The sequence below is a fragment of the Chroicocephalus ridibundus genome, chromosome 16, assembly GCF_963924245.1.
Source record: "Chroicocephalus ridibundus chromosome 16, bChrRid1.1, whole genome shotgun sequence".
NCBI classification, from domain to species: Eukaryota; Metazoa; Chordata; class Aves; order Charadriiformes; family Laridae; genus Chroicocephalus; species Chroicocephalus ridibundus.
In genome coordinates, this window is record NC_086299.1 from 9,578,597 (window position 1) to 9,602,703 (window position 24,107).

The following is a 24,107-nucleotide window of genomic DNA, read 5'->3' on the forward strand; positions in this document are numbered from 1 at the left end:
GTCGGGGTACATCCTCCTGCCCCTTTTCCCTCCATCCCGCACCATTTCTTGGGGGTGGTGGGGGGAGGAAAGCGCGTTTTGGGGCTTCCTATCGATTTTTGAGCGTGTGGCTATTAACCCCTCGGGGGTGCTGCCGCTTGAAGCAAGGGAGAGAAAACATTTGCGCACCCCCAAAGCCAAGCCGGGTTCCGAAACACCGCAAGGAAAACGGGCTGATTCCCATCGGATTTATTTCCGCGCTCCCCGGATTTCCTCTCCTCCAGAAACCGCACGTACTCAAGCTCCCAAAACCAGGGGATTTCGGTACCAAATAACCCTCCCTTCACAGTCAAAAAACAGCTATTTCAGCAAAAAAAATTCCCCCCTCTCACCACCCCCCCCCCCCCCCAAGTTTCAGCGCAGCCGGCACCCGCTGAGCGCCCCCCGCCCCCCCCCCAGCTATTTCTGCTTCTCCAAGTGCCCCAATATATACAGATTCCTTCTTTATACAGGTAATAATATACATGATATTTATATATATATATATTTATATATATATATAGATATTCACACGCAGACACACGGACGCCTTCGGAAGAGCCGGCACCTCCAAAGCCCGCAGGGAGGTCGCCGTTCCCACCGTTAAAAACTCCCCCCTCTCCCCACGGCCAAAGCTGGTTTGGTTTGGTTTTGAGGTTTTTTTTTTTGGGGGGGGGGAAGCCCATTTTTCAGCTTTTTTTTTTTTCTTCCTTAGGAAAAAAAAAAAAAAAAAAATAAAGGGTGGGACCACCCCCGGCAGCTTTTGGGTGGGTTTTTGTTTGTGTTTTTTTTTTTTTGTTGGTGTGGTTTTTTTGTTTGTTTTTTTTTTTTGTTTTTTTTTTTTGTTTTTTTGAGGTAGGTGCCGGGTGGATGGAGGCGGCGGGTGACGGGGGGGGGGCGGGTCCCGGTGTGCTATAGCATCAGTGGGACCTGCCAGATGAGCAGGGTGCTGTCGGCATCGCCGCCCCGGCGCGGCGACTCGGCGTTGAAGTTACGGTAGCCCCGACCCCCCGAAACGATGGCCACCGAAGAAATCTCCTTGCGGGGGGAGTCGCGGGCGCAAGGGCGGCTCCGCACCCAGACGTCGGGGTCGTCGGCCATCTCGTAGATGGAACCGTCCTCCTCGGTGTGCGCCGGCGTCCCACCCGCCGGCGCATCCCGCACCGACAGCAGCTGCCCGGGCAGGTGAGAGGTGGATCGGAGACGATATTGTAATAAAATCCCTTTTTTTCTCATTTCTCGAGGCGAGGGGCCATCCAGCTCCGCCGGTTTCTCTTCCTCACCCTCTTCTTCCTCCTCCTGGTCGCCTTTTAGCACGTCGGGGGCCAGGGTGCTCAAAGCCACCGCCAAAAACTCCACGGGGCCGCCGTGCCCGTTGAGGGACACCATGCCTTTTCCTGCCAAAAAAAAGAAATAAAACAGAGGGGTTTTGTTAAAAAAAAAAAAAAAAGAGCCCAAACCTAAGGTTGCGTCCACATAGGGTGGGGATTTTTTTTTTTTTTGGGTGCTGACCGGTGATTTTGGGGATGCCCTCCAAGCGGGGCACGGGCAGCAGCACGATGATGCCCTGGTCGGTGCCCACCCAGAGCGAACCCTGGCAGATGAGGAGGCTGGTGACGCGGACGTGTTTTTGACCTACAAGAAGAGGGGGGAAGCGGAAATAAATTAAAAAAAAAAAAAAAGAAAAAAAAAAAGAGGGTGAGGGATGATTTCACAGCAGCATCTTCCCCAATAACCCATCCCCAGGTGATTTTTTTCCATGACGAACAAGTGCCCCCTCCCTCCCTTCCCCAAAAAGCAAGCGGCATCTTTGCAACAAAGGTCTCCGTGCCGGGAGAGCGCTACAAATATAAATAAATAAAAGGAAGGCGGCGGGCGGGCGGGGGGGGGGGGGGGGGGAAGGGGGGAAGAAAAAAAAGTGAGGCTTCTAATGGCAAATGAATATTTTATCGCCGGGACTTAGCGCTGCACGGCGTCGGACTCAGCGAAGCAATAGATCTGCAGAGATGCAACTCCGGTTTCTCCGGGAGGACTTTATTAATGACCTGTCGAGTTAAAAAGGATGAGGGAGCGCGAGTTCAAAAACGCATTAATACCCAACGCTCGCTCGCCCGGGAAGAAGAGGAAGTGATAAATATTTTAACATGCCCTAAAAAAAAAAAAAAAAAAAAACACACCACCAAAAAAAAGGCGACTTAACGCGAGTATCTTGCTTATAACTAATTACGCAATTATGTCGCTCGGTAGCTGGAACAAGGCGGGACACAACCTTGCGAGCCTGGGGGGGCTGAGAGCTGGATAGGTGGATGCGGTTGGGAGACTGGACGGGAAAATGGGGTGCACGGGGCAGTGGGGTGGGTGCAGGGATGCACGGATGGGGGGCGAGGACGCAGGCTCAGGGATGAGGATGGGGGGCGAGGATGCAGGCGCAGGGATGAGGATGGGGGGCGAGGATGCAGGCGCAGGGATGAGGATGCGGGGCGAGGATGAGGACGGGGGCCAAGGATGCGGGCGCAGGGATGAGGATGGGGGGCGAGGACGCGGGCGCAGGGATGAGGGTGCGGGGCGAGGACGCAGGCGCAGGGATGAGGGTGCGGGGCGAGGACGCAGGCGCAGGGATGAGGGTGCGGGGCGAGGATGAGGACGGGGGGCGAGGATGCGGGGCGAGGATGAGGACGGGGGGCGAGGATGCAGGCGCAGGGATGAGGATGCGGGGCGAGGATGAGGACGGGGGCCAAGGATGCGGGCGCAGGGATGAGGATGGGGGGCGAGGATGCAGGCGCAGGGATGAGGATGCGGGGCGAGGATGAGGACGGGGGGCGAGGATGCAGGCGCAGGGATGAGGATGCGGGGCGAGGATGAGGACAGGGGCCAAGGATGCGGGCGCAGGGATGAGGATGCGGGTCGAGGATGAGGATGCAGGGATGAGGATGCGGGGCGAGGATGAGGACGGGGGCCAAGGATGCGGGCGCAGGGATGAGGATGCGGGCGCAGGGATGAGGACGCGGGGCGAGGATGAGGACGGGGGCCAAGGATGCGGGCGCAGGGATGAGGACGGGGGCCGAGGATGCGGGCGCAGGGATGAGGACGGGGGCCGAGGATGCGCACACGTGTACAAGGACGGGGTGCAGGGGTAAGGTTCACACACAGGAGCGCAGATGAAAAGATGGGACGCATGGATGCTCCCAGGGGGAGGAAGATGCAAGGATGGGGTGCGTGGATGCACACACACGTGCAGAGATGGGGTGCAGGGGTAAGGCGCACACATGGGAGCACAGGGGCACATATGGGATGCATGGATGCACGCCTGAGGATGAAGATGGGTGCACCCACAGTGCAGAGATGGGGGTGTGTGGATGCACACGCAAGTGCAAAAGATGGGGTGCAGGGATGAGGAGCACGGGTGCAAGTATGGGACGCATGGATGGGTGCACGGGGATGAAGATGGGTGCGAGGATGCGACCACATGTGCAAAGATGGGGCACAGGAATAAGGTGTCCGCATGGGAGCATGGGTGCAAAGACGGGACGCATGGACGCACGCATGGGGATGAAGATGGGTGTGAAGAAGGGGTGCAGAGATGCAAAGACGGGGTGCATGGATGCAGGGAAGGGTGCCCACAGGCACAAAAGATGGGGTGCACAGATGCACACACATGTGCAGAGATGGGGCGCAGGAATAAGGTGCATGCACGGGAGCACAGGGGCACATACGGGATGCATGGATGCACGCGTGGGGATGAAGATGGGTGCAGGGATGCACCCACAGTGCAAGGATGGGGGGCGTGGGTGCAGGCAAGGATGCCCACAAGCGCAAAAGATGAGGTACAAGGATGCACACACAGCTGCAAAGATGGGGTGCAGGGATAAGGTGCATGCATGGGAGCACGGGAGCAAAGATGGGATGCACGGATGCACACACGGGGATGAAGACGGGTGCAAGGATGGAGCGGAAGGATGCGCACTCAGTGCAGAGACGGGGTGCGTGGGTGCAGGCAGGGACGCCCACAAGCGCAAAAGATGGGGTACAAGGATGCACGGGTATGAAGACGGGGTGCAAGGATGCACCCACATGCGCGAGGATGGGGGGTTAGGGATAAGGTGCACGCATGGGAGCAAAGATAGGATGCATGGATGCTCGCGTGGGGATGAAGATGGGTGCGGGGATGCACCCACAGTGCAAAGACGGGGTGCGCGGATGCACGCGAGGATGCCCACAAGTGCCAAAGGTGGGGTGCAAGGATGCCTATATAGGAATGAAGATGGGTGCAGGGATGCAGGCAAGGATGCGCCCCCAGTGCAAAGACCGCGTGCGTGGATGCAGGCAAGGACGCCCACGAGCGCGAAAGATGGGGTGCGAGGATGCAGAGGTGCAAAGATGGGGGACGTGGATGCACCCACAGTGCAAGGATGGGCTGCAGGGATAAGGTGCACATGCAGGAGCACAGGTATAAAGATGGGATGCTCCCGTGGGGATGAGGATGGGTGCAAGGATGCACCCACGGTGCAAAGATGGGGTGCGTGGATGCAGGCGAGGATGGCCGCAAGTGCAAAAGATGGGGTGCAAAGATGGGGTGCAAGGATGCACCCACATGTGCGAGGACGGGGTGCAAGGAGAAGGCGCGCACAGGGGAGCACAGGCAGACAGACGAGATGCACGGATGCACGCACGGGGGTGAAGCTGTGCGCAAGGATGCGGTGCGGGGACGCACCCACAGCGCAAGGATGCGGTGCAGGGACGCAGGCAAGGACGCCCACGAGTGCAAAAGACGGGGTGCAAGGATGCACGGGTATGAAGATGGGGTGGACGGACGCACACGCTCGTGCGAGGATGGGGTGCAGGGATAAGATGGGCTGCGTGGATGCACGCACGGGTGCAAAGACGCCACCAGCTCCAGGCTCCACAGTGAAGGAGGAGAGACCCCAGCGGTCCAAGCTGAAACCTTTACGCCTCTCAGCAGGTAAATTCCTGCCGCAGTTTCTCCGCAAATCAGCACAGCCATAACGCGACGTGTCCGCGGGGCGATGCCCCAACCTGCCCGTTAATTGCAATTAAGAGCCAAGAGGAAAGAGGAGCTCACCCGGCAGGACGAAGGTGGTCCTGGTGGCGATGTTGATCTCCTGCAGATGCTCCAGCGTCTCGGTGTGGAAGAGGCGGATGGAGGAGCCGGAGGAAAAGGCCATCCAGACCCCGCTGCCCGCCTTGATCATGTGCGTGACGCTGGCCTCCGCGTCCGGGTGGGCCTCGAAGGTTTGCTGCCGGCAGGGGGAAATGGCAGAAAGGAAATCAAAAGGGTTCCTGCCTAAAATCACCGCGAGCTCGAGCTCTCTCCAGGAGATGCAAAGCTCCACGGGGAGGGGACCGGGGTGACCTTGAGGTCCCCATCCCTCCTCGCCAGCTCCGGCTTGGACAGAGGACACCGAAACCAACCCAGCACCAAACCGTCCTTGGGGCTTTGGTTTTTTGGTTTTTTTGTTTGTTTTTTTTTGGATGACGACACAGCTTTTCCCACTCCTCCTCCGGGGTTTTGGTTTTTCTTCTTTAAAAAGACTCGCTTGCCGGACTAGGTGCATCTGCAAAACTCATCCCGAGATGGGATGAGACCTGCCTGCTTCTCTCCTACCCCGAAAAAAATCAGCGATTAAAGGCTCAGCCCCCCTGCAAGAGCTATTTGGGGGTCACGGACCGGTCCATCGGAGCATTTCCCCTACCAGACGCAGGACGCAAACTGCAGGAAAAACACTTTTTTTTCTTTGCGTATCAAAAAATCACCCCCCGCTGCAGATTTCCCAAAATAAAAACTCATAATAGCATCAAAGGATTAAATCACTGGGGGAGAAACCTGCACGCAGCGACTTCGCCTCCGTTCCTCCTATGGCTTTGAAGCATTTTTATTTTTTTTTTTTTACTTCAATATTTGCTTTATATATTAAAAAAAAAAAAAAGAGGAATATTGATCCCCTTCCCAGAGAGAACCACCGTAGAGCATCCCCCTCCCCTCAAAAAAAAAAAAAAGCTTGCCCAAAACGGGGGCAAAGAGAGACTTTTAGGTGACCTCCCCCTTATCCCTCAACCCCACGTGGGATTTATTCCCCACTGGTTTATTCCCGAATCACTGGTCCCATCCAGGCAGACCCAAGACCCTAATTTCACAGCTCTCCATCAAATGTTATTTTCACCGTATCCCCCATCCCGGCCCCCGGTTTTTTTTTTTTGTTGTTTTTTGTTTTTTTTTAAATTTTACCTCCCCCATCACTTTTCCTCTGCAAAAATCCCCACCCAGCTCCTGTCGGAAAATAAAAATCAGCGACTGAAAAACGAAGCCAGTCCCCGATGCATTATTCATCCCCGGCACCGCCGCTAGGCTGGATTTACGACAGCTAATACATGCAAAGTAAGTTTGGGCACTAAATGTGAAAATTAAAAGGTGGGAGAAAGTTTTTTTGGGTTTTTTTTTCTTTTTGGTTTGTTTTTTTTTTATTTTTTTTAAGAAAAAAAGAACTACTCAGCCTTCCCTGTTTATGCAGCCGCGGGAGAGGTCTCAGCATCCTCCTCCCGTGACTCAACGTCGGAGGGAAGGGACCCAAAAAGTGACGAAAAGCAGCAAAAAAAAAAAAAAAAAAAAAAAAAGGTTGTTTGGGGGCAGGGATGCGCATCCTCTGGGGCTCACACCAGTGGGATCCCCCCCCACCCCCACCCCAAAGCCATCACTGCGTCCCCCCGTGGATGCAGCACTGGGGGGGGGTGTGTGACGGTGCCGGTCCCTACCTGGGAGCGGAGGCTGGTGGCATCGAGGACGGTGACCTGGTTGGCGCAGCTGGCCCAGAGGGTCTCCTCCAGCGTCAGGAGGGCTCGCACGGGGCCAGTACCCACGGGCAGGCGGGTGGGCTGTGCCGTCACATCCCACAGCCCCCCTGCAGCGGAGATGGCAGGATAAGGATGGGGGAAGTGGAGGGCGGGGGGGATAGGCAAGAAGATGCTCAGCAACAAGGAAAAATAATCAAAAATAATCAATCCCCTTTTGACGGTGGCTTCAATCACCCTAAAGGGTTGCTGGGGTCGGCCACGAACCCCTCGCGTCCCCCCCCCGGGGATGCCCCCGAGCATCTTCATGCCCCAACCAAAAAGGACAGAGGTTAGTTTGCACGGCCCCCCCCCAAAGCCCCTTTGCCCCCAGGCAAAAAGCTTTTCCGCAGCAAACAACCGGGGCACCTGCAACGCCTGGGCACGTTCCTCGCTGGAAAAAGCCAAAAATCCCCCCTCTTTTATTATTTTTTTTTCATTTTTTAATTTTTTTTTTTTTTTTTTTTTAAAATGTATTTGCTTTTGAAGCGCCACTCCAGAGCCGATTCATCCGGGGCCGATCTGGAGTATCTCCGGGAACAGCCTCCAATCTGGATTTGGATGAATTCGCCACCAGCGGCGGCGGCCGAGCAGCTTCAATAGATAATTGCTCTCCTTTTTTTTTTTCTTATTCCCAATACCTTTTTTTTTGCCTTTTTTTTTTTTTTTTTTAATTAAAACCACAAGATCCGAGGGATAAAAAGAGCCCTTCGGGCGCTCGGGACCTGTGCTCCCATCGGCGGGGGGGTTTGCAACCGAGCCGCCTTTTTTTCAGCAAATCCTAATTTTCCCCATTTTTTTTTTTTTTTTTAAAAAGGAGCTATTTCGGGAAAGCTTTTTTCCTTCCAAAAGGCTGGGGATAAGATTAAAAAAAACCCACCCCGCAGCCCCGCCAGCGGCTTCCCCCTTCCGCGCGCGTTGATGCCCTTGAGATTAAATTAAAGCCGTTTCATTAATTGGCTCGCGCCGGGGCTATGAAGACGGGAAAGGGGACGCGCGGCACCCCAAAAATGCCATTTAAATGGCTTTACTGGCTCCGGGCTGGCCTGGGTATTGCTCGCCGCAGGTTATTTTTGAGCAAATGAGGGGGTTTTTGTCCAAAAATAGGCCATCGCAGCTCATTATTTGAGGCTCTTTCCTACCCTCTAGCGATGAAGCGACGGTATTTAACAGCCCAGGCGAGGAGTGCCCGGGAGGAAGGCTTTTGGCAAGCCGCAGCCTTGCGCTGAGCCGGAGACGGGGAAAATTAACCCAAAATCGAGCTAATAAAGGAAGGGGGTGTTGCACGAAGGGGGTTTGGAGGGGATCGCCTTGGTTTATAGCACCGAAAAGGCGATTTTTTTTTTTTTTTTTTTTTTTTTGGAAAGCAAAAAGCTCGAAGGGGTCTTTGGGCATCCCGGCGTCGGAGCCTTCCCGCAGCCCCCGACCAAACCCTTTGCTGTGGCGGAAACCCCTCGCCGGGACGGTTTTCCGTATGTTTTCCCCCAAAAACTCTTGCCCTCGTCTTGGTAAAATAGCAAATTTCTCCCCCCCCAACCTTGAGCTGGGGGGGGGGCGGGGGATGAAATAATGGGGGGGGGGCGGGGGATGAAATAATGGGGGGGGGGAAGGATGAAATAATGGGGGGGGGGGAAGGATGAAATAATGGGGGGGGGGGAAGGATGAAATAATGGGGGGGGGGAAGGATGAAATAATGGGGGGGGGAAGGATGAAATAATGGGGGGGGGGAAAGAATGAAATAATGGGGGGGAGGGAAGGATGAAATAATGGGGGGGGAGGTATGAAATAATGGGGGGGGAGGTATGAAATAATGGGGGGGGAGGATGAAATAATAGGGGGGAAGGATGAAATAATGGGGGGGGAAGGATGAAATAATGGGGGGGGAAGGATGAAATAATGGGGGGGGAAAAGGATGGATGAAATAATGGGGGGGGAAAGGATGGATGAAATAATGGGGGGGGAAGGATGGGTGAAATAATGGGGGGGGAAGGATGGATGAAATAATGGGGGGGAAAGGATGAAATAATGGGGGGGAGGATGGATGAAATAATGGGGGGGGAGGATGGATGAAATAATGGGGGGGGGGGAAGGGAAGTAAATGAAAAACGGCACTTTTATCACCGTTTTAGCGGCCAGCGCATCTCGCTGGCTTGAAGAACCTCCCGCTCCCCTGGTTTTTGGGGTGTCCCACCAAAAAGCTTGCCTCAAAGCATGCAAGGGGGTGCCGGGGGGGGTGCCGGGGGGGGGGTTAGGGATTGCCCTCACCGTTGCTCCTGGGGTAGGCGGCCACGGTCCCATCCTGCAGCCCCGCGAAGAGGTAGTCGGGGCTGTGCTTCAGGCAGAGGACGGGCTGCACGCCGGGGCTTTTGCAGGTCAACAAGCACTGCGTCCCCGTGTCCACGCTGCCGTAGACCGCGATGCTGAGGAGGCAAGCGAGGGGTGGGGGGGGGTTTGGTGGGGGGGGCAAAGATGCAGGGAGACCGTGCCGGTCCTCAAGGTTCGGTGCCGGATGTAGGGAGATGGGGGGGGGGGGGCTTCACCTGCCATCCCGCAGCCCCAAGCACACGGTGGGATGCGGGGCTGCCGGGGGTTGGTCGGTGGTGGGTTGGGGGTCCTGGGTGCCCGTCGGTTCCCCTTCGCCCCCCGCCTCCGGGATGTACTCCATGCACAGCACCGGCGAAGCCACCGGGAAGGACTTTACCGTCCGCGGCACGGAGCGGTTGAGGGAGAAGATCTCCACCTGCCCCCCGGCGCCTTCCTGGCCCCCTCCGACCTGCGGAGAGCCGAAAAAAAAAATAACGGGCGTTAGCACCAGCCAGGAAACACTGGAGAGGGGGGTTTGCGGCCAGCTTGACCCCAAACCTGGTGGGTTTTGCCCCGTTTCGGGGTTGGTTTTGCTCACCCAGAGGTAGCCCTGCGGCAGCGAGGTGCTGACGGCGGAGAAGCCCAGCAGCGAGGACTGCACGGGGTTGTGCACCGCGGCGGCGAGCTGGAGGACAAACCGCAGTATAGGGGTGGGGGGATGTCCACAACACCCCCAAATTACCCCAATGTGTGTAAGGTTTTGGTGCGCCCCCCCAACCCCCCCAAAAATCAGGATGCAGCCAAAGCCCAGTTTGTTATTTCCAAGTTTTCCAGGATGGATTGCACCAGTTTCTGCCTTCGCAACCAACTGGGGTCACACCCCATCCACCGCGGGATTTCTGCCTTTATTTCCCCCCCCCAAAAAAGCCGGATGTAAAGGGGAAGGAGGTAATGGGGGGGCGGGGGGGGGGAAATGTTGGCCATCGCTCTTACCTGCAGGTCGAGGGCCTTGGAGGAGAAGGCGGGCATGTGGCAGGAGAGGATGGGACACCAGAAAGGAGCTTTGCTCTTCTTGTCTTCGTCGGGACAGAGCCAGCCCGGCTGGTTCTCCTCCCCTGCGGCCAGCGGAGGAGATAACGGAGGATGGTCAAGCCCCCCCCCCCCCGCCCCCAGCGTCTCTCCCCTCCCCGACGAGACCCCAAAAATGAGTCATTTGGGGCGCAGAGCTCTCCTTTCCGACCCCAGCCACCAGCGTCTGCGGAGCTGAGGCACGTCTCGCTCCGTTCCTCCCAACTCTCGCGCCCCACGGCAGCCAAGCAACCGCGCCAAACAGCGGCGGAAACAACCCCAAACCCCAAATAATATATATATAAAATGGGAAAAAAATATATATATACACCCTAATGTGTTTCTTCACATTAGGCTTTAATGCGTTTTCCTTTCTAACTCATGGATATAGGATTATCCCCTAGGCATCCCACATTAAAAAAAAAAAACAAATAAACAAACAAACAAACCCCCAAAAGCACATAAACTGCTAAAAACAAGAGAATCAAAAACCGTTCCAACCCCGGGGGGATCTGAGCACTCAAATAGGGTTTCAAATTTTTTTTTTTTTTCTTTCTTCCATTAAACTTTTTTTTTTTTTTTCTTTCCTGCAGCAGCTGGTGGAGTTGAACGGGAATAGGGATAGGGAAGCGGCAGGAGGGGCGGCTCCTCCCGTTGCTTATTCATCCCATTTCACGGAAAAAGGGTCAGCCCCGACACCGTGGGCACGACAGCCAAGGGAAACCCATCGCCACACGACGCCGTTCCAGAGATGCCAGCCGAGAGCAGCAAAACGCAAAGCATTTTGAGCCAGAATTACCAATTCCCAGTATTTCCGGCATGCAAATCCCCAAAATGTTCTCCGTCACCTTGCTCTGAATTTTTCCCCCCCGCCCCGGGCTGAAGCAAACCTCCCTTCTGCTCCCAAATTGGGCTTTTCGAAGCAAGGGTGATGGCAAACAACACGCCAGGGGGCTACTCACGCAGTCCTATCTTGGCCAAGTGCAGGCGGTTCACCCAGGAGATCTTGCTCAGGGGGTTCGGAGTGATGAAGACCACCATGACGCTGATGGGGCGGCCGGACCTGCGTAGGGAAAGCACCACCAGGTTGGTCTTCAGCCTCCTCCTCCTCCTCAGGGTGGGAAGAGCTCACCCATGATCTGCAAACTCACTTGTCTGGCTTCCCAGGCAGCAGGAGACGGAGGCGGCACTTGTTGGCGGAGTGGATCTCCTCCTCCTTCACCTTCATCATCCTCTGCAGGGCCAAGCACCAGTCCTGGGCCACCGTCATGTTCAGGTTCTGGGGGAAAAAAGTCATAAATCGTGGAAGTGCCTCCAAAACACACCTGAACCAACCCCAAATTTCATCATCCATGGGGCTCGGGAGGGGGATGACAGGTCCAGCAGTCCCTGAGGAACCACATGGTTCTACCCAACCCATGAGTTTGACCACGCTTTGGCACATAGGTACCTGGTAGGTGCCGTGCAAGGTGCTGATGAGAAGGGTGATCTGCTCCACCACCGCCAGGTCCTTCTGCAGGTCCTGCAGCTCCTGGAAGAGCCGCGGTGGCCCCAGGTAGACTTTATCTTGGGTGGAGAAATGGAGAAATGAGGTCCATGGAGGATGCTCCATCCCAACCCATCAAAACCAGCCCAAGATCAAGGGATGGGTGCTCACTGTGTGAAGACTGCCCGGCCGGCGCGTGCTTCTTGGTGCCAGCGTTGTGGATGACGACGTTGTCCTTATCGTAAGCGCCGCTCTCCTGCCCCACCTCCACCACCTGCACCTGCGGGAGGGCCGTGCTCCACTTCACCACGTATTTGGGACCCAGGGGCACCAGGCTGCTAATTTCCAGCTGGCCTCTGCCGAGGGAGGACGCAAAGAAATGTATGTAAATAAACCGCGGCTCGCCCTGCAAGCCCTTGCAAAACGCATTTTCGCATGCCGAGCCCCACGGGCAACCCCACGCTGTGCGCTGCTTCATGCCTGCACCCCCGAAACGTGGGGCACGCAACCACAGCAGACCACACTCGGCACCTACCCTGCGTTCACCGGCCTGGAAGAAGGGGGGGAAAAAAAAAACGACGAATAAAGAGGTGTTATGGGAAGTTCAAGGAGGGTTTTTCCCCACTTTGCAGCATCAACCTCCACCAAGCCAGGAGGTCCCAGCAGGCTCCTGGACCCCGCACCGGCTCCAGGACCCCACAGCACTTGGGGATGAAGGCTTTGCGGGGAAGCATGCCAAAAGTCGGGGGGAAACCACCCTAAACCAGGTGGGTTCCTCCTCCGAAACAAGATGGGGTGGTTTTAAAAGCCCTTGGGGCAGAGCTAGCAAAACCCACCAAGCCCAAATATCGAGGTGGGGAAGGGGAAAGGCCGCTACGTCGATGCTTTGCGAAGTGATTTTTGGGCTCTGGGGTCAGTAAGCACGTACTTGAAGTTGATGTTGGCGCAGACCAGCATGTCGTTGAGGAGGAAAACCTTCCGTTCCTTCGACTTGATGAGCTGGCCCCGGTCGCCGTAGACCGTCTCCGTCAGCGTCTCGCAGAGCAGGAGCTGCCGCTGCCCCGAGCTCAGCAGCTGCGGAGGGGACGGAGCAGGAGGGGGGGTGGCTCAGCCTCAGGGCTCTTGCAAACCTCCTGCCCCAAAATTTGGATTGCTATTCCCCTTATCGCAAGGGGTTTTCCTCCAGCCGGGAGCACGCATGGCCCCGAGCTCTGACGAGTTGGCCGCGCAACACGCTCCGAGGCCGCACGATGCAAAAAAAAAACCCTTTGCACCCTCTATGTCCAACCACCAGGGGAGCCCTGAAAGACCAACGGTGACCCTTTCGCAGCCCTTTTTGGGCTCCCTCTTCATCCCCCCGCCCTAAATCCTGGTCCCAAGGCTGCGCCGGCGGGTGCCCCACTGCGGTTTTTGCCACCGTGGCCATCCCCAGCCCAGGATGTGTCGCAATAGCTTAATTTAGGGTGTTGTTTTGGTTTTTTTTTTCCACCAACGGTTGCAAAATCAGTCAGATGAGACAAGGAAGTTTGTCCTTGCTTTTCCCTGGAGGGGAATTTCCTTGTGCCAGCCGCAAGATTTGTTTTTGCTCAATGTCCCTTCAGAGAAAACAGGGATCCTGGCTTCCTGAAACCCCCGACGCCGAGAGGAAGGTGGAAGCTGCAAAGGCTCAACCACCAGCTCCAAAACCCCGCTCATCACGAGGACGAGGAGGTGAGGCTGAAGGACCCACCTTGTTGAGGCTGCTGCGGTCGCTCATGCTCTTGCTGAGCTGTTGGATTTCGGCCACCTGGTCGGCCAAGCGCTTCTGCTCGTTGAGCTTCTCCGCCAACGTCTCCAGCTCGGTGAGGGCCAGCTGGAGGGACAGGCGGTCCGCGTGGCCCTTGGGGGTGTTTTTCAGCATGTCCTGGAGCAAGGAAAGGATGGGGGACAAAAGCCACCCCAGGAAAATCAGCCTCGTTGGGAGATGCTACGATTAGAAACTCTTTTCATAGATTCATAGAAAGTGTTGGGTTGGAAGGGACCTCTAAAGGCCATCTCGTCCCACCCCCCTGCAGTGAGCAGGGACATCTGTAACTAGATCAGGTCGCTCAGAGCCTCATCCAGCCTGGCCTTGGATGTCTCCAGAGATGGGGCCTCCCCCACCTCCCTGGGCAACCTGGGCCAGTATCTCACCACCCTCACTGTGAAGAGCTTCTTCCTGATGTCTCATCTAAACCCACCCTGCTCTAGGTTAAACCGTTGCCCCTCGTCCTATTTTGGCACCTCTGAAATCAAAGCTTGGAAGACGAACCTTGAGAAAGGCCCCAAAGCTGCCACCAAAGTGCCAACCCAAATATGTGTCCCTTGCTAAACCCTTTCCTGGCCACAAAAATTAGGGTGCAAAGCAAGGTGGGTGCTGGTGCCCCTCGCCCGTACCTGCAGGAGCAGGATGAACTGGGGGAACCTCTGGATGGGCTTCACCATCAACCCGTAGAGCGTGACCCGGTCGGCGCTGGCCATCTGCCTCTTCTGCAGGGGGAACAAGGCAAAAAAAGAGGAGTTTTGACACCTAATGGTGACCGGAAGCATCACTCATCCACTTTTGGGTCCTGCTGACCTTAAGGAAGTCGAGGAAGGCGGGTTTGGTGAGACAAGCCTTCTTGATGAGGGACATGGCGGTGGTGAAGTTGTTGACGTAGTCGCTGTAGACATCCAGCACCATCGACTTGGAGAACTGGGGAGAGGACAGGAGGAGAGCCGCGATGGATGGCGTGGGGCTGCCCCAAAAAGGGGGGGGGGGCCGGCAAAGCGTGGGGGTGCTCAGGTATTTTTTGGAGTGATGCTGAGGATGCTGGTGGTACCCCAAGTTGGGGATGCATCACTTAAATCCTCCAAGCGCCCCTTGCTACCACCGGGAGGGGTCCAGGGGGAGGTTCAGCAGCGGTCCCCCAACTTTTCCTCCTACCGAGGCCACGAAGAGGTCCCCGATCTTCTCCGCCGAGTCCCACTCGGCCACGCGGGAGGCGAGGGCGATCTGGAACATGGAGTGGCACTGCAGGATCTCCTTCAGGCGAAAAAACACCACCTGGCACTTCCGAGCGCTCAGCACCTTCGGCTCCATCTCCATCAGCGGATTCCTGTAATCCTGCGGGAGGTGCCGGGGCATCAGCATCCCTGCATCCCCCCCCCACCCCCCGCCAAAAAAAAAGCACCCCCAAAAAAAGGGGATCCCCCCACCTGCAGGATGCGTTTCAGGGAGTCCACGTAGCTCCGCTCGCTCTGCACGATGGAGCCCAGGATGTGCCGTCGGACCACCTGCAACGACGCCAGGGCTCAGCCGTGGGGTGTGTCGTCATCGTCGTCGTGGTGTTCCCCCCCCCCCCAAAATGAAGGGGATTCAGGGGGGCAACGTGGGCACAGCGCGCCGCAGAAGTGCTGACGCGGTGGTATCGCTTTCTGCTGACTTGCCCTTTCCCCGGTTGCTCAATCACGGGACCAAGGGGAAGCCGTGCCACCCCCCCAAAACACCACCACCCCCACCCCCCCCCCCCGCCCCCAAAACCCTCAACCCACCCCCCCACCGACCTGCTGTGGGCTCAGCCCCTCGGGCATGGGGCCCAGCTCCGGCGGCGGGTGCTTCATGTCGGAGACGGTGACCTCCAGGAACCCCGTGTCCTCCTCCTCCGAGTCCCCTGCAGGGCAAAAAAAAAAAAAAAAAAAAAAAAAAACCACAACCAAATGCCAAAAAACCCCACAAATTTAGATTTTTTTTTTTTTTTTGGGGGGGGGGAGGTGTCTGAAGAAGAGCCCCATCAGCCAGGGGATGCCTTTGGGTCCGGAGCCGCCAGCGGAGATGGAGGCCAGCGTCCTCCCAGCATCGCCTGTCTGTCCCCGAGCTCCGGCCGCTGTCACCGGACACCGGCATGAGTCAGGCTGCGAGCAGGGATCGGAGCCAGGTCCCCACAGGGAGGGGACAAAAAGGGTGTCCCCCCCGCCCCCATCCCCAAAAAGCCACCCTGGTGGGAGAAAAAGGCCCCCCCCACCGTCCTCCTTCCAAGGGCGGGTGCGAGCAGGGAAAATGAAGAAGGGGGGCCGGGGGGCGAGTGCGGAAAAAGGAGCCAAAAGCAGCAGGCAGAAGAAAATGGGGAAGGCGAGAGGCCGGCAGGGCACACGGCGGTCCCTTACCCGAGGCCGAAGCGGCTGAGGAGGAGGAGGGCGAGCGAGCCAAGGCGGCGTCGCCATGCAGGGACGGCCGCTTCTTCCACATGGCCGCAACGCCCCGCTACGGCCACCCCGGCCCCATCCCCGGGCGCCTATAAATAGCCGGTAACGGGGAGGACCGGCCGAGCGGGAGGGGAGGGTGCTGGCAGCCGGCTGACCTTTTTCCTTCCCTAATTTTGGCAGGGAGGATGGCCGCCCTTGGCCGCCGGCTCCGCAAAACTCCTTTTCTCCCCCATCTCCACGCCGCCGGGGACGGGATGCTCTGCTGCACCCCGGGGGATGGGGATGCCCCCCATCACTCTGGGGACCCCCTCCAAAAGCATTTTAAACCCCCCAAGCCGCGGCGGGGACATGCAGCAAGGCTGGGGACACACACGCCGGATCCCCCCTGGGCAACCCCGTCCGAGCCACGAGGTTGCCCACCGGGATCCTACCTCCCCCGTGATGCTCCAGGGAGACCCTCGAGCTCCAGCGGGCGGGCGGCTGCTTTTCCGCCTCCGCTGCCCTCCTCCTCCGCTCCCCATCCCCTAACGCGACAGTGGGAGGGTTAAGAAAACACACCCCACCCCCCAAAAAAAAAATCACTATTTCGGGATGGATCCAGCTCTGCATCCAAGGGGTGCCCCCAGGGGCGCTGGCGTGGTGGGGTCACTGTTCCCAAAGGGACACGGGTGCTTGGAGAGAACTGAACCGACCGAGCGTGCACAGGGGTGTAAAGAGTGGTGGCGGGGGATCAAATAAAAGCTTAAAACGCAAAAAAATAAATCAGCAAAAGGAAAAGCTGAAAGCCATAAGGATTCATAACGACGGAGCTGGTTTTTTAAATACCCTCAAAAAAGGCTTTTTTTTTTTGGCTCTCAGAAGCGAAAGGGGAGGTTTCCCCCCTTACCTGGCGCTTCTTTCCGGTGCAGGAACGTCACCTTCCTCATCACCGCGATCTTGGTCTTCTCCAAACCGTCCTTGGTGCCGCTTTTGGCCGCTTTCATCAGCTGGGTCATCTGGGCAGGGGGACGAGAGGGAGCGGGCAGCTCGAGGCAGCACTGGGACCCCGCTTTGGGTCCAGAAACGGCAGTGCCATCCCCTCGGGGATGTCCCCTCCAAGCATCGCCCCCCATTTCGGGTCCGGATGCGGTGGTACCACCTCCTGGGGGACATCTCCTTCAAGCATTGTCCCCCATTTTGGGTCCAGATGCGGTGGTGCCACCCCCTTGGGGACATCCCCTCCGAGTATTGTCCCCTATTTTGGGTCTGGATGCAGGATACCACCCCCTTGGGGACATCCCTGAGCATCACCCCTCACTTTGGGTCCAGATACAGCGGTGCCACCCCCTTGGGGACATCCCCTCCGAGTATCGTCCCCTATTTTGGGTCTGGATGCAGGATACCATCCCTTTGGGGACATCCCTGAGCATCACCCCTCACTTTGGGTCCAGATACAGCGGTGCCACCCCCTTGGGGACATCTCCTCTGAGCATTGTCCACCATTTGGGGTCCAGATGCAGGGCTACCAGCCCCTTGGGGACATCCCCTCTGAGCATCGTTCCCCATTTCGGATCCGGATGCAGGGTACCATTCCCTTGGGGACATCTCCGACCATCATCCCCCATTTCGGATTCAGATACAGTGGTGCCACCCCCTTGGGGACACCTCTGACCGTCATCCCCCCGTTTCGGATCCGGATGCAGTGGTACCTCTCTCTCGGGGACGTCCCCTCCAAGCCTGGTCCCCCATTTCGGGTCCAGATACAGCCATGCCACCCTCTTGGGGTGGCATCTCCGAGCATCGTCCCCCAGTTTGGATCCAGGTGCAGCAGTGTCACACACCGCCCCCCACCCCGGGGGGATGTCCCCTCTGAGCATCGTCCCCATTTTCCCAGGCAGCCCGATGAGGAGGAAGAGGAGGCAGGCAGCCGAGGAAGAAGGATGCTGCAGCATCCCTCCTCCCTCCGCAGGGCGAGCAGGCGCGGGCAGAGCGGGAGCATGCAGCGAAAGCCGGCAGGAGGGAGTTTTACATGGGAGAGCATAAAAATTGGGGGGGGTGGGGGGGGGGGTTGGCCTTTCAACCCCTCCAATCGCAGCATTTTTCGCCCAAGCTGACGTCGGCGTCGCCTTCCCAGCCCAAACCAGCCATAAACCGCCAACCTGGATGGTACGAGCTGGGAAAGGCTTTGGGCTGAAGTTTGCTACACCCCCGAGAATCAGCTTCCCCCACCTGATTTCCACCCCGTATCGGGAGGGGGGGGAGGGAAAACAAAAAAAAAAACACCCCAAAAAACCCCCCAACCTCCCCCCCCCAAAAAAAAACCAAACAAACAAAAAAACAAAAAAAAAAAAAAAAAAAAACAAAAAAACTTCTCCGATCCATCTATCCCGGGGTGGCAACCTCGCTTGGTCCAAACGCCCCTCTAAAAATTTAAAAAAAAAAAAAAAAAGGAAAGAAAAACACAGAAAAAACACACAAAAAACCCCCCAAACAGCCAAAAAAAGCGAATGATTTGGGCAACGGGAGGACGGGGAGCTGCAAGACAGATAGATGGAGGCATGAGAGGCAGCTTCGCGGTGCTTAATTCCACTGGGTTGGGGGTTTTCCCCCTCCCCCCCTCTTTGGGGGGGATAAAATGGGATGAATTCAGGCTGGATAAACTCCGGAGGGTTGTTGTTTTGGTTTTGTTGTTGGTTTTTTGGGTTTGTTTTGTTTTGTTTTTTTTTTTTTTTCTTTTTTTCCTCCCGGTGGGAAATTTGGGGGATGAGGGACGAGGGACGGAGGAGGGACGGTACCTTCCAATCGTACTTCTGCTTCAGCTCCTGCATGTCTCTCCCCCCAACTCTTAAAGCCAGGATGTCCCTCTTAGTCCTGGCGTATCTCTCCTTTAGTCTATTCAGGTCTGGAGAAAGCTGAGCCCAAAGCAAACCAGGCGGGAGGAGAAGCAGAGGAGGCGAGAGATGGCAGAGAAGAGATCCAGGTAAGCAGCCCCCAAAAAAAAATTAAATAGGAAAGAGGGAAGAAAAAAAAAAAAAAAAAAAAGAGGAGGAGAAATCACCCCAAAGCAGCACAGAATCAGGCAGCATCTTCCCCCCCCTTCCCCTCCACCCCGCACATCCAAAATCCGCTTTCGCTCGAGCCGGGAAGGGAGCAAGCGCGGGGAAAAGCAGCGGGCGCGCGCTCCAGCAGTGCCGAAATGCAGCGAGGAAAAAGGAGGGTGGGGGGGGGGTGGGGGGGAGAAAATAAAAAAAAGGAAGGGGAAGGAAATGTAAATAAATAAATAAATAAAAAAGAAAGAAATGAAACCCCTGAGGTTTCGGGCTGGCTTCGCACCGGGCGGCCCCGGGAACCGCGGCATCCTCTGCTTCAGCGTCTGGGCTTTGACCCTCCGGTGCCTTTACACAAGCAAACCCAAGGGGGGGAAAAAAAAAACACAACAAAAAAAACAAAAAAAAACCACCAACAAAAAAAGGAAAATAATAATAATAATAATTAAAAAAAAAAATCTATAAATTCAAGCGTTACCTTGGGCTGGAAGGATGCCCGCTGCTTGGCCGGCTCGGCCTCCGGTTTGGTTTTCCTCGCCCGAGTCCTCGCTGTAGCTCTCGAACTCGCTGGAGCTCCAGCCCAAATCCTCGCCCGCCCCGCGGCCCCTCGCCGCGCTGCACCTCCTCGTAGATCAGGCTCTGCTCCTGCCCCGGGCCTGGCAAGCCAAAACCAGCTCCTTCGCCTTCCCAAAAAGACCATTTCCCCTCCCCAAAAAAGCATTTTCCCCTTCCCAGGGACCCACAGGAGATGCCCCAAATCCTCAGGGTCTTGCAGCCCCCTCCGGGAACGCATCTGCCTTCATCCCTCCCAAATCCCAGCAGGTTTCCCAGGGTTATTCCTCTTCTAGGATGTGCTTTCTCCTTCCCGGAGCGTGCCTCAGTTTGCCCAGCTGTAAAATGGGCTCATGGTCCCTGAGGAATGGCCGGGGAGGGGCAGGGGGAGGTTTGTCCCTACCGTCCTGCTCGGCATCGAGGGTTTCACAGGGGACATCGTCGTAGATCACATCGTCCTCCACCGCCGGGAACTCGAAGCGCTCACCCTTTGGAGGGGCGGGGGGGGGGGACACAAAAAAAACCCCCCAGGGACTCAGGTCAGCACCGAGGATCAAGCCAGGGTGGAGAAATCCTTCCCAAGCCGTGGCAGGGTTTGGTTTGGGGTTTTTTTTGGGGTTTTTTTTGGTTTGTTTGTTTGTTTTCCAGCATTTTCACCCACCTCGGCGGCTGCTTTTCCTCTTCCAGGTCTGGGCATCGATGTGGGGGTCTCCACCCCGGCCTCCCCATGCTCACCCCCACCGGCAGCCTGCGGGGGAAGGGGGTCAGGGAGCACCCCGGGGTGCAAATCCCCCGGGATTGGGCGCAAAACCCCCCGGGATTGGGCGCACCCAGGCCCCTCACCCCCCTCCATAACCCCCCCTTCCTATTCAGGGGTTCACAGGCACAGAACAGAGCTCGCACCGTGTGTGTCATGTCCCCCCCCCCCCCCCCCCACCATCACACATCTGCTTCTTTATGGATTTGGGAGGACCCAGGTTTTAGGGCCACAATGCAAAAAAAACAAAAACAAAAAAACCCCAAAAAAGGCTTTTTTAGCCTCAGAGCGCTGTGCTGCTGCAGGGCAGGAGGAGCACCGGCATCTGGGAGCATGGGAAAGGGGTCCCCATGCCTTGGGGGGGGTCCTACCTGTCTCTTGCTGCACCCCGTGCATGTTCCTCCGGGGGGGGGGGTGGAGCGTGGGGGGGCGGTGGGAGGGACAAGCTCTCCTTGCAGCCAAAATTTGCATCTTTTCCCCCCCAAATCCGCAGCTGGGGGGAACACCAGCCCCCCTTCGAACACCCATCCCCGGGGGTTTCCTCAACCAAGGGCTGGAGAATGCCCCCACCCCCCGGTGGTACCCATAAGCCCCCCCACAGATTCCCCCAGGGTGCACCCCAAGCCCCGGGGGGGGGGTGGGTGGGGGGGGTGGGTGTCTCCTGCTTGCAGCCCCCTTTCGCAAGCAACGGGGAGAAGCTGGGGAAACTGAGGCACGGTGGCAGGATGCAAACGTGCCAAAGGGTTGGGGGCGGGGGCAGGCACAAAGCCCAAAGTTGTATTTTCTCCTTTGAGGCACTCAAAACGCCCCCAACCCCCCCACCCCCCCCAAAAACCCCACATACCCTTCCTGGGTCTCCGGCACCAGCCCGTCTGTGGAGAGGAAAAGCAAAGAGAAACAGCGCTGGCACCCAGGCTTGTGCGGTGGCACCCGGGGCACCCAAAGGGGACACGGTGGGGACACTGGGGACCCCCCCCCGCCCGCCCTCCTCACCGACGCCGGTGGAGCTGGCAGCACGTCGCCTGCGAGGGGGTGCCCGGAGAACCGCTTCGCCGCTCGGCTCAGCCGCCGAGTCTTCCTCCTCCTCCTCCTCCTCCTCTTCCTCGCTGTCCTCAAAAGTCGAAGGCTTCGCCGAGGTCCTCCTCGCTGTGGGGCAGGGGGCTGGGGGGGCTCCAGGGGCGAGATGGTCACCTGCGAGCAGAAACCCTGTCGCTCGGTGTCCCCCCCAGCAGGGATGGAGGGGACGAGGGACGAGGATGGAGGAGGGATGGAGGGATGGGGGGGATGGAGGAGAGGAGGGATGGGGGGCATGGAGAGGACGAGGGATGGGGGGCAATGGAGAGGACGAGGGATGGGGGGCATGGAGAGGACGAGGGATGGAGGACAGGACGGATGGAAGGGATGGGGGGGACGAGGGACGGAGGGGGACGGAAGGGGATGAGGGATGGAGGGGGATGGAGGGGACGAGGGACGTGGGGGATGAATGGAGCACGACCCCCCAAAAAACCACAAGATGCACCAGCCCTTCACGTTTTCCCCACCCCAAGAAGCTGTGATGGGGATGTGTAGGACTCCCCCGGTGATGCCCGCCCCCCCCCCCGCCTTTTCTGCCCAAGGCTGGGTGCCGTCGTCCCCCCCCCCGCCCCCGAAAAAAAACCCCTCCCCAGCTCCGGCGGGTTGACAGTACCTACTGCGGGGTGGGGGGCAGCTCGGAGGAAGCCATGGCGCAGGGGGTCCGGATGCTCCTCCTGGGCCCTTCCCCGAGGCTTTCCTGCGGGAGAAAAGGAGAAACGGATTGAGAAGGGAGATCAGCCCCCCCCCAAAATCCATCCCTGGAAGAGGTGGCGAGACCCCAGGTGGGATGGATCCAGCTCCGGCTGCCGCAAAACCTTGCGAGGATGGAGAAAAACTGGTCCCAGGTCGGATGGCAAATCCACCCCGTGCACGGCAAATTTATCCCCTGGGGGGCAAATCCAGCTCGGAGCATCAAGCTTGAAGGTCTGGGAGGGTGGGAAGCGCCAAGCATCCTCCTTGCGATCAATGGCTTACCCGCTCCGTGTAACCGGAGACGTCCGGCACGACGCCCTGAAAGGTCGCCAAGAGGAAGAGGAAGGATGGAGCAGGGACCCCCCCCCGCCTCCACGCCCGAGGGACGATGCGGTGGGGGAGAAACGACGCCCCAGAGGCTGCGAAGGGCGAAACGGGGCCAAACTCTGCTAATCTGGTCCCGCTGGAAGCGGCAATGGGGTGCACGGCGGGTGCCACCACCCTGCTCCCAAAAGCCATGACACCACCCCCCACCCGCCCCCCCCCCCCCACCACCACCCAGCGACCATTTCTCCATCACCTGGACCCTCATTTCCCGTAGGAGGGGGGATGCACAGACCCCAGAAAAAAAAAAAAAAAAAGGATTTATTTATTCCCCCTCTTCCAAAACCCCTTGGAGCGGCAGCGCAGCACGGGTGCAATGGGCCCATGTGGGTTTGCATTAAGCCATACAGCTCCAGGACCTATATACATATGTATATATTTATTTTTTTTATTTTATTTTTTTTTTTAATGTAGGTCTACAGCACAGCAGGAGGGAGCTGGGGGTCTGGGCCCACCTCCCACGTTTGGACTTAGCCCTGGAAAATGGGATACAAACCCTTACAACCACAGCACGTGCACAAGCTGACGCTACAACCCACCCTCACCCCCCCTACCCCCCCAGGCTGCGAAGGGCTCCGCGACCCCAACCCCGTCCCGCCGCAAAATCCCCCCCCCAAAACCATCGGCCCAAAACCCATCCCACCTTTTCCCAGCCGTAAAAAGCAAAAATAAAATAAATAAAAAATACACAAATCAAAACTTTTCCCCCTCCTTGACCTGCGTTACAGCCGCCGTTTCTTCCATAAAGCTTTATAGGGATTTATTTGGGAAGAGGACCCGGATGCTCATTTTTTCCTCCTTGAACCCTTTCCTGGCCCTCGAAACGGCAAGCGGTTGGCAGCCGAAGCTGCGATTCCTTCTCTCTCTCCCCTCTTCCAAATTCCGGGTGTCCTCCCCTATGGAGGCAACGCCAACCGAGCCATAAATCCACGATAAACTAAGGAGATGCGACGGAGCCGAGGAAAAAAAGCCCTATTCTTGCGGCGACACCTCCAAAAAAAAAAAACAAACAACAAACAAACAGCAAAATGAGGAGAAAAAGAATAAAACCTGGTTCAAACGAACCCGGCAGCGGGATGCTGATGGTTGTATCCCGAAACCAGTTTGCTTACTGGTTGCTTCGCCCTTCCAGTAACCCGATGGCTCCTGCATGGGCGGAGGGGAGGATGCCCGGCCGGGTCCCCGCGGCTGGGTGACGGTTTTATGCCGCCGGGGGTGGGAGGTGCTGGGGGGGGGGCGTTGGGAGAAGGTCACTTCCCATTTTGACAGTTGACATAAGCTCCCACCAGCTCCCGATTTGTCCCGGGGCCGTTTATTTTCCCGGCTGCCGAGGGCGCCTGGAGATTTACCAACCTTCCAAAACAACCCCGCCATCCCGACCTTTAATGGGGTCTTCCCAAATTTAATAATAATCCTGTTATTTTCGAGTCATTTTTCACGGCGAAAACTGCCGTGGTGGTGGGGGGGGGGCAGGAGCATCCCACGGGAGAGGGGGAAAAAAGCGTGTGGGAACGAGCTGCTCCACCAGGGAGATGCCCCCGGAGAAGGGGGTGGAGCCGGAAAGAAGGGGGGGACGTGGAACAATCCAAGGAGCGTCGCGGGGAACGCGCTATATTCCGAGGACGATATACGGATACGACAACCCCCCTTTGGAAATAGGGATTTAAAGCCCTTTGGAGGTGCCGGGTCCTCTCCGCGT

At 57.3% G+C, this 24,107-nt stretch overlaps 1 protein-coding gene across 1 annotated transcript; it reads right to left on the minus strand.

The window, feature by feature from the left end:
- Positions 1-747: 747 nt before the first annotated feature.
- Positions 748-21,410, minus strand: ARHGEF10L (Rho guanine nucleotide exchange factor 10 like). The gene is given in 29 exon segments (XM_063353634.1): positions 748-1,415; positions 1,531-1,653; positions 5,099-5,273; positions 6,787-6,932; positions 9,127-9,281; positions 9,402-9,634; positions 9,764-9,850; positions 10,159-10,280; positions 11,196-11,296; positions 11,385-11,512; positions 11,684-11,799; positions 11,891-12,075; positions 12,648-12,793; positions 13,449-13,622; positions 14,135-14,227; positions 14,316-14,432; positions 14,664-14,843; positions 14,936-15,013; positions 15,284-15,390; positions 16,809-16,917; positions 18,697-18,813; positions 19,427-19,477; positions 19,479-19,544; positions 19,546-19,604; positions 19,904-19,984; positions 20,159-20,219; positions 20,221-20,248; positions 21,102-21,129; positions 21,251-21,410. Coding segments are annotated over 27 exon segments (3,504 nt in total). The 5' UTR covers positions 20,230-20,248; positions 21,102-21,129; positions 21,251-21,410; the 3' UTR covers positions 748-930.
- Positions 21,411-24,107: the final 2,697 nt, after the last annotated feature.